This window comes from Hemibagrus wyckioides, linkage group LG10 (assembly GCF_019097595.1).
Source record: "Hemibagrus wyckioides isolate EC202008001 linkage group LG10, SWU_Hwy_1.0, whole genome shotgun sequence".
NCBI classification, from domain to species: Eukaryota; Metazoa; Chordata; class Actinopteri; order Siluriformes; family Bagridae; genus Hemibagrus; species Hemibagrus wyckioides.
Window position 1 is genome coordinate 17,839,261 of NC_080719.1, and position 9,699 is coordinate 17,848,959.

The window sequence follows — 9,699 nt, forward strand, 5'->3', positions numbered from 1 at the left end:
TCTGCGCCCAGCAGCTTGCTTCGACTTGTGTCAAGATGCCAAATAATCTTCTTTGAAGCAGGTGTGAGTGGACTTTGCCATGCAATTAAGGGCCATTAGATTTCATTATTCATTAACTAAGACAACTTCATGCAGAACTGCAGAGTAGAATGAAATTTCTACACCCACATTCGTTAAACCTGCCTGACTTAAGTGGACAATTTGTGCAAATTTAATCTCCCCCAAATTTGCCTATCAACAGGGTGCAGTCTATACAAAGCAGAGGACAATCTTAGTTAAGATACTAGCATTATTATTAGTGTAGGTGTTCTTCAACAGATATCAAAACTATGTAAGTTGAGTTATCTCCTAGGCTCCACTGTTGCTTGAAACGTAAATGGTATTTGAAGGGCAGCTAAAGAAAAAATGTTATCAAACCTTTATTTGTTCTAGTGAGGAAGTATAAATTCAGGAGCCAAAGTGAAGGTTATTTCACACCTCACTTCATCGTGTATTGGTGAGTTTCCCATCTAAGTCAGTTTTTAAATGATTTGATCATTAAGTGTATCATACTTCAATTTTTTTCCTTGTGTATCCAAATCAGTTCAGCCATTTTTTCCATCTAGCTGAAGCCATGGCACTATTTGGGAAAGTTCTGGAACCTGTTGGGTTCATGCAGACCACACGTGTGCTCGTGGAGGGAATCTGCAATTATCTGAGCGGTAGCGCTACCTCTGATGATTTGGACCTGGTGAAGAAGAATTTAGACCACATCGATCATGAACTTAGCTCCTTCAGTCCAGGTCTGCTAAGTGACGAAGAGGTTCACTGCCTTGAAAATGACTTGGCTGTAGTGTACAATCAGCTAGGAGCATCAGTGAGAGCCCAGGCTGAGTTCCTGAAACGTGAAAAAGAAGTCTTTCTGCGCTTCGTTCAGGAGTACAGACTGGAGCGACAGCTGATAGCACTCTACAGTCGTATGATGGGCATCTCTGTGCTGACCGATCAGCCCACCCTGTTGGAGAAGCTTGTACTTAACCGCAAGCCTAGACGCTGGGAGATTAAAGAATTTTGTGTCAAGGTCAGTACATATGCAGTCTTTGGGTGAAGGTATGAAACATGAATTTAGTTAATTCATTCAGCTTTAGTAATCTCTTTACCCTGGTCAGTGTTGTGGTGGTGCTGGAGCCTCTCCCAGGAACACTGGGCAGTGGGCAATGGGAACACTGGGCAGAAATCAGTGGGAACAATGGGCAGGAGGAAATGGGCATAGGGAAAACTGGGCAGTGGGCAATGGGAACACTGGGCAGGAGGCAGTGGGCAATTGGAAAACTGGGCAGTGGGCAATGGGAACACTGGGCAGTAGGGTGTAGGCAATGGGACACTGGGCAGTGGGCAATGGGAACATTGAGTAGGAGTCAGTGGGCAATGGGAAACCTGGGCAGTGGGCAATAGGAACACTGGGCAGGAGGGAGTAAGCAATGGAACACTGAGCAGGAGGCAGTGGGCAATTGGAAAACTGGGTAGTGGGCAATGGGAGCACTGGGTAGTAGGGAGTAGGCAAATGGACACTGGGCAGTGGGCAATGGGAACACTGGGCAGGAGGGAGTAGGCAATTGGAACACTGGACATCAGGCAATAGGAACACTGGGCAAGAGGGAGTAGGCAATGGGAACACTGGGCAGTGGGCAATGGAAACACTTGGCAGGAGTCAGTGGGCAATAGGAACACTGGGCTGGAGGCAAGAATACACCCAGGATGGGACATCAGCCTATCAAAGGTCACCTCACACACACTCATTCATAGACTCATTCACACCTGGGGCATTTTAACATGGCCAGTCTGACTACTGATGTTTTTTGGGAAATGGGAGGAAACTGGAGAATCTGGAGGAAAGATGTGAGGAGAACATAAACTTCACACAGATGAAAACCTGAGTTGTACAACTACACAACTGTAACTGTACAACATCAGCAATGCAATTGTGGTAAAAAGGCAATGTGATTCACAAATTCAGCTAAATGACAAAATGTAATGGTTCTTTGACGTCAGTAAGAAAAAAAACATTACTGTACAGGTGATTACCTACATTTTATGGGCATTGCAAGCAAGATAACCTTGATAGTAATGCACATAGCGGTAAATAACAAAGTAAATGGCAGTTATGAAAGACAAAGAACAAAGCAAAGACATCTGATAACAACAACTGTTAATTTACCCAGGAACCACATTGACCTTTCTAGACCGATCTTCATAAATTCCCACACAGAGATATAGTGAATGACCTGAAACACAAGGTTTTTGGTGCTTTGTCTCACTGCATGGTGAAATTTTACCTGTACACAGACCCCTGATTTAACTTAATTAAATTTTAAACCATCCTCTGTCATTTATTTTCTGACTTGCAGGTCAAGAACCATCTTTCCCTGTGGATTAGTTTGTAGTATTGTTTACTATAAATATGTTTTATAGTTATAGATGTTAATAGCTAGTTGTCTGTAAATTCCTGTAATATGTACAGCATTGTTTTTTTTTTTGTCTAAACTTAGCTTTCTGCTTTGCAGGTGAATTTCGTGCTTGGGACAGGCCTGTTATGTCTTTTTGTAGAGGCATCTTTGACAGGAAGAGATCAGGCTCTTCTTATTAAGAGCTGGTCAGACAGGATGGCAGCATTGTATAGGAAAATGAAATCCACCGGCGGACTCTGCTCAGGATACTTCAGAGAGCAGGCTGAAGATGATGTAAAGAAGCAGATCCTGGAGGTTCGGTGGAGCTCTAACAGCCCGGAGCAGCAAGCAGCTGAAATTCTGAAAAGTTTAGAGCGAAATTATGACTGGCTGCACTGGGCTGTGATGGTACACCCCCCTGTGGCATGCTGGAAAGAGGCCGCTGTTGCTGGTCAGGAGGAAAATGAAGAGCAAAGCATCTGTCCAAGCCTGGAGCACTTCATCTCTGTTTTTTCAGAGGCTTCCAATTCTAATGTAGTGGCCTGTCACAGGGACACCCCGTCCTCCCTGGATAAAGCTCGCATCCATCAGCTGATAGTGGACCTGGAATGGAAGATCCCAAACCCGCCACCTGAAATCTATGCAGCTATAGAAGAAGATCCGGGTAAAGCTAGACTATATCTAGCCAATCGGATGTTCAAAAAGCTGCAAGAAGGACTGGGGACAAGCGTTGCTATCTATGTGGTACCTGGCAAAATGGAGATGAAGTGCAACTTTCCTCAGGCTTCATATTACCAATATGAATATAAACACAGGCTGGCATCTGGAACAGTTTGTGTGTTTGGGTAGCACAGCACATTTGATTTACCTTAAATCCAAGTAAGCATTTATTAACACATTCAACAAATCAAACAATCAGTTCTCTTAATCTGAGTATGATTAGTTGTTAGGCAGAATTAGCTATGCATCTAATGTTAGGCATCAAAGCATTGTATTAATTATTATATGTTGGTATCATTTATCCACATGCTATATATATACTTATATGCATGTATATGCATTTTACACTTGTCAAATCAATAAAAGTGAACTGTGCTAAGCACACTTAAAAGTGTTCATTATCATAAAGCATGAACCTTTCTTTCCTACAGACAAAAATGAGAGTATTTTTTGCAGGCACTATCCAGTGTTCTAAACATAATTTTCTATCTAGATCCCAATCAAATAATCTTCACTGTAAAGGACCTAGTTTAGAATCTATATGACATTAGGAAATCTCAGCTCTTCTACACTCAGACTCATCAGTCCATGATGTGATGTTGGGAATATCTAGTCTAAACATCTCTGAGGGCATCAAATAATACTTATGACCTCCTTAGTTGTTCTGTTCATGTCCTTCAAAACCTCTGGGTAGTCTTCAAGCACTGTGTAAAAATTCTGCACAGACAGAGAAAAGACCTGGCATATAGTCTGGGCTCGAACTGTAGCCAGATGTTTTCCTCTGGTCAAGAGACATGTTTCTAGAAAAGGCAAAAATGTAACATATTTTCAGTGTTAAGCAAATTAACCACAAAGCCTTTTTTCCCCCATAGCCTATTTAAACAGTCATACCAACAGAAGGATGGCAATAATTGTGCATAATAATGTACATAACAATTATAATATACACCATACAATAGATTAAACAGTCATACTGACCTCCAAAGTAGCCTCCATCACATAACTCTGTCTCAGAAGTCTCTGTCTCCACGATGACCTGTCCCCGCTCAATGAAGAACATGCGATCGCCAGGGGTGTTCTGATCCATAATGACGTCACCCTCTTGAAAAACCTCATACTGCAGATGGAAAAGGATGGCATTGATGAAGCTGGGGTCACAGTTGCGAAAGATAGGGACTCTTCTCACAAGGCCCGAGCACATGATCATCAAAATCTCCTGAAAACAAATTGGGACATGGTTAAATATGGGCTTAATGCCAATTACAATCTTCAAAATGTCCTAATAGGATAATTAGTAATTAAATGTCTCATTTCTACCTCCTTAATGGATGAAGACACCCAGTTTAGTACATCCTTTTCATCATACCACTTTCCCCCATAGCGAGCCTGGAAGTAATTGCTGATGCGGATACGCAGCTCTTTGGGAAGCTTAATGGAGGTCATATACTCTTCCAGATGATTCAACTATAAGAGGAAATGTCATTTCTAAATAGCATGTTTATATGAATTCGTCTAATTGAAATCGATTGCTGTTTGTTTCACCTTGTTCTTGTATGCTTTTGCTGTGAGGTCTGCGTCAGTCATCAGCGCAACCGTGTTGGCCACCAGCACCGTGTACATCAGAGCTCCTGACATGATGCTGGTCATGACAATCCACAGCTCCACCTCATCTCAAGTCACAAATAAAAAACAAACAAACAAAAAGAAAATAAATAAAAAAACAACAATAAAAGCGGTGGTACAATGAGACGTAAATGATGTATAAGTAAGCATTTTACTTGTCGGTGCGTCAGAGGAACCGTACGATATTGCCGTCATATGCGAGAGAGCACGAAAGACACCAAAGGAGTATTTCTCCCCCACTGTGGCATTCTGAAAAAGATCAGATTCGCTAGTAAAAATGTAACAGATTTTATTATTCTTTATGCTGAAATATTGAACAGTCATGAAACAAGTAACAAAATCATATATCCTTCCAAAACCTACTCTTATCACATTTCTCTAAACATGGATAAAACTCTTTGCTGTTCTAAAGTTTTCTTAACTGTTAACGGTCACTGCACTGCAGTTTTTATAACTTTGAACATCTACAGAAGGTCAAATGCAGTGAAGTCTGGTGAATAAATGGCAACTCATTAATTTAACACCGATCATGTGGCAGCAGCACAATGCAGATACAGGTCAAGAGCTTCAGTTCCTGGTCACATCAAACATCAGAATGAAGAAAAAATTCTGATTATAATATAGTCAATAGCTTTTAATAGCTCAATAGCTTTTATAAAATAAAAAAAAACACTGATATCCTGGATTTTTATACTTAACAGCCAACAAACAAACAAAAAAAGGCTACTGTAAGTCATAAAATCACTCTTTACAACTGTGGTGAGCAGAAAAGCATCTCAGAATGAATTACATCACACAGTGAGGTGGATGAAACCCATCAGATTTCTCTCCTTTCAGCCAAGAACAGGAATGTGAGGCCACAGACTCCGACAAACCGAGCAAATCTTTTTAATTCTGTTATTTTTATTGTGTTAATTCATTTTCCTTTTACTTGTGTTGCTTTACTTATATTGTTTTATTTGCTGCTGCAACCCTTGTCTCACTGGGGATAAATAAATTCAGCACTTGTGAGTGTCGCTTTCTCTCTTATCTTGAGTGTCTCTTTAATCGCATATCAGATTACCATCAGATTTTCTCGCCGGACCCAACAGTCTGACGGAAACTCTTCCAGCATCGGAACGAAATACTGCACACAGCCGTTCCAGTGGCACAGCAGAAAAATCATCATGAACAGAGACAGGATTCTGAACAACACCTGAACCACCTCCAGGTTGGCATTCGACACCTAGAGAGCAAAGAATTCCCACATTATGTATACGGGTCACCATGATGCTGGCATACTGTATGAATACGCAACTTTTCTAGCCTTTAGAGGAGAAATTAAAAGTGAAGTAGCTCACTTTCTCCACTTCATTAAAAAAGCGGACCAGACGAGAAACCCGGAGCAGACGCACCAGACTGAGGATCCGCACAAACATAAGAATCCGCACCATTTTATTGGCTTTAGAGGATGGAGAATCCCCATGATACTGCAGATCCTGGGAAAGAGCAGTAGATTAATATCACAGACTCATAGTACAAATCACACATAACTGTGTAATTTATTTTCTTGCCATTTGCTTCAAAGATCTTACTGCAATTAGGAGGATGTAACCCACTGGAAATGCTGCGATCATATCCGGTATAAACCAACTCTTTAAATAATTTTGCCGAATGGATTTCAGATCCAGAATGGCAGCCTGTAAGAGAGGAGGCAGGGTGAAGACATTCTATCTTGTCTAAGCTTTCCATTAGTCAAAGAACGGTGTTGACTATGTACATGTGAAGGAAAAAAATGACAGATTCTAAAGTGGTTCAACCTTTTGGCAAGACTGAATGAAAACGTTTAACTCAATTAGACCATTTGCATTTGGCAGACGCCCTTATTCTGAGCGACTTACAATTTATCTCATCTCATACAACTGAGGGTTATGGGCCTTGCTCCAGGGCCCAGCAGTGGCTGCTTGGTGGACCTAGGATTCAAGCTCACAATCTTCTGGTCAGTAGTCTAACATCTTAACCACCAACCACTAAGCTACCACATTAGCTAACTGACAAGTTTGCAAATTTGGGATGAACATTTTTCAATGATAACAGGTCTTTACTTTCATCTATTACATTCAATAACAGGACTCCAAATATATCTTTATCAGCATATTCATATATTGTACAAAGAAAGTAGAGTAAGTACAACTACATAATATTAGCAATACAAAAAAAGCTACATTACTATTACTAGTTATATACATGCATTACTTTTATAAGTAATAAGACAAATAACAGGGTTTAGAAGGTTTCCAATTTTATAACCAGTCCTTCCTAAAATGCAGTATGAAGAGATTCAATCAACAGTTTAAAAAAATCAACATAATCATATGTAACATTTAACCTTCATACTATATACTTGCAGTAGAAACACAACACAGGGTTACAAAAAATTAAATCAACCTCTAAAATGATATGAACACAGTACTGATAGAAAAAAATACTACATACTAAATAAGATTAAGTTTATAAATAATGCTATACAGTATATTCCACAGCCTTCATTCAGCTGCTTTATAGCATTGTTTAGTGCATCTAAATCCATCAGTGCATCATTTACTTGAGCTTTGTGTTGTTTCATGCATCCATTATATGCCTTTTACTTTCCTCTCTCCACTTATTGTATTTTAAAACTGGCACAATAACCTGAACTATGTTGTATAACATGACCAAATATCTTTAAAATTATTATATTATAGTAAACATGGTTGAACTAGCTTTATTCTTTTTTTTTCTTTTTCTTTTTTACAGTAGTCCAGCTTACAGCATCTTTAAAATTTGTTAAGCATGAAAGCTTATGCCATTTTTGCAAAGATTTTTGTGGACAACTTTCACTGCAAGGGCTTAGTAACATTTTACTTATCAGGCCAGAAAAGTCACAGTATATTTTTTGTCTGACTCTGCATATATCTGAGTGTACCTCGTTGTCCTCGGAAATGATCCCCATGCGAAAGTTGAGTCCCACATCTACAAGGAACAGAGTATCTGAGAAGACATTAAATCCTTCCCAGCCCACGCCGCTTTGACCGTCTAAAAAAGCAATCTCTATCGGGATCCCAATGAGGTTCAGAAACGTTATGGCCACCATGCACATTATATAGTAACTCCTGAACAAGAAAAAGAAACAAGTAGGTTTAAACCAGCACAAAAAAAGTGAGAATAAGACAGAGAGTTGTTTGCAGTATTGACCTTCTACATGTTGTATAACTGTAGAAACATGCTGTTATAAAATGTAAAATATGCATAAGAAGGGTCATTCAGGTCATTTAGGACTGTCTGGTTGCGTCATCTTGGATATTTGAAGACTTCTGAGCTGTATTTTAAACTGCTGAAGATCCTCAGATACATTTCTTATCCTCATATAAATTCCATTTAAAAACAAAATTTAAAAGTGCTTGTCATTTGTTGAATCTAAGTATGTGGATTATATGAATGCAAAAAAAATAATAAAAATAAAAATAAAAATGAAGCAGACGAGTACCTTAAAGGACTGAACGGATGAATGACAAAAACTCCTTTCTCTCTTTGTCTGATACACTCCTTCTCCACGGCCACTTCGCTGCCGTACACGTACAGCGACTGCCTGTTTAACTGGGGCAGCAGCAGATTCCTCCATGCGTCCCAGCTAAAGCATCCACGGGTCCCAGGTGCTTGTTTTTCCATCTCTGGTCCCTGACTAAGCACGCTGATCACGAAGCCACTTTTGACATCACTGCTCCCCTCTGGCAATTTTATTTCTGGACTTCTTTTATGCTGATCTTGCCTTTCTTCCCTATTACTTGCTCACACAAACAGTAATTCTTCCAGCATGTTCGCTTGTTTGTCCAAGTAGGGTAGTGAAGAGGATCGTAAGCACAAGACGTCCCATTCTCTCTTTCCCTTCATCGCTGCCAGTCTCGACTCTCTCATCAACTATTCAGCATCTCCGCATCATGTGCACCTGAATAAGGCACACCTGAAAGGCAGTCTGGTTTGCCAACACAATGGGGGGTTTTAAATATCATGGCTATATGTCATCTGGACCAAACAGATGGTTGTGACAGAACTAAACACCTGGCTGGTCCTGAAGATTTTGCTACAGAAATATTGATTAAAATAAAATGACTAGGAGAAGAGTCTATAATGAGGGAATGCAAATATACATTAACAAACAATACTTGTAAAGTATTATATTTTTCATTTTGTTATGCATTTTCCTTGTGTGATGCAGCTTTTCTTTCTTTAAGTACATTGTACAGTGTTAAATTACAGACCTGACTACATGTTACCTCTCTGATTTCCTAGTAATTGGTGAGAGTGTCAAGACACAAGGTTACATTTCAGTGAGGCAATGTAACCTCACAGCTAAATGAACTTCTTAAAGGACCTAATTGAGTGATAGAATGAATTCACACAATCAGAGCCAATTAGATGAACTGAAAGGGAACATATGGCTGGCAAGATGTGAGCTTCAACTTCTCCTTCCTCGACTGCATCAGATGGCGTGCTAAATAGACAAAAATTGATGGGATTCATGGACCAGATTTCTTGGTAGTGGAGACATAGCTATCCCACTGGACATCAGGGGTCAGGAGAAGGTCATTTAACTCGACTTTAAATATATGTACTTTATAGATGTTGAAAAAAGTACATTTCTTGAAATCAAGACTCTTGAGAAACTGCAGTAAAATCCATCACGACTGAAGCTGCTGGCTCCCATGGGCTGAATACACACTTGAATACACACTCTTTCACTTTCCAGCGTGTCCTTGGCTATCAGCCACCACTTTTTCCATGATAAGGAGAAAAAGCGAACAAACAAGGGAGGCGGCACATGTCCGAGCTGTCCGATGACAGAAGCAACAAGCAGACTGACATCATCGCCCACAACAAATAATGTCCAGGACAGATGGTCTGGCTCTTCACA

General features: G+C 40.0%; 1 protein-coding gene across 1 annotated transcript; it reads right to left on the reverse strand.

Moving 5' to 3' along the window:
* Positions 1 to 3,001: 3,001 nt before the first annotated feature.
* hcn5 (hyperpolarization activated cyclic nucleotide-gated potassium channel 5) lies at positions 3,002 to 9,035 on the reverse strand. The gene is made up of 10 exons (XM_058401471.1): positions 8,275 to 9,035; positions 7,714 to 7,900; positions 6,344 to 6,448; positions 6,110 to 6,247; positions 5,833 to 5,994; positions 4,925 to 5,018; positions 4,689 to 4,816; positions 4,464 to 4,610; positions 4,125 to 4,362; positions 3,002 to 3,946 (listed from the first exon to the last, which is right to left on the reverse strand). The coding sequence occupies exons 1-10, from the start codon at positions 8,454 to 8,456 to the stop codon at positions 3,780 to 3,782; spliced, it is 1,548 nt and encodes a 515-aa protein (XP_058257454.1). The 5' UTR covers positions 8,457 to 9,035; the 3' UTR covers positions 3,002 to 3,779.
* Positions 9,036 to 9,699: the final 664 nt, after the last annotated feature.

What these genes read in the sequence shown, in the direction of transcription:
- hcn5 (XM_058401471.1), bottom strand. Translation starts at nt 8,456, where the DNA reads ATGGAAAAACAAGCACCTGGGACCCGTGGATGCTTTAGCTGGGACGCA. An exon ending in TGTCTTCATCCATTAAGGAG is followed by an intron (nt 4,363 to 4,463) that starts GTAGAAATGAGA and finishes ATTTGTTTTCAG; the next exon opens with GAGATTTTGATGATCATGTG. An exon ending in TGATGGAGGCTACTTTGGAG is followed by an intron (nt 3,947 to 4,124) that starts GTCAGTATGACT and finishes TGCCTTTTCTAG; the next exon opens with AAACATGTCTCTTGACCAGA.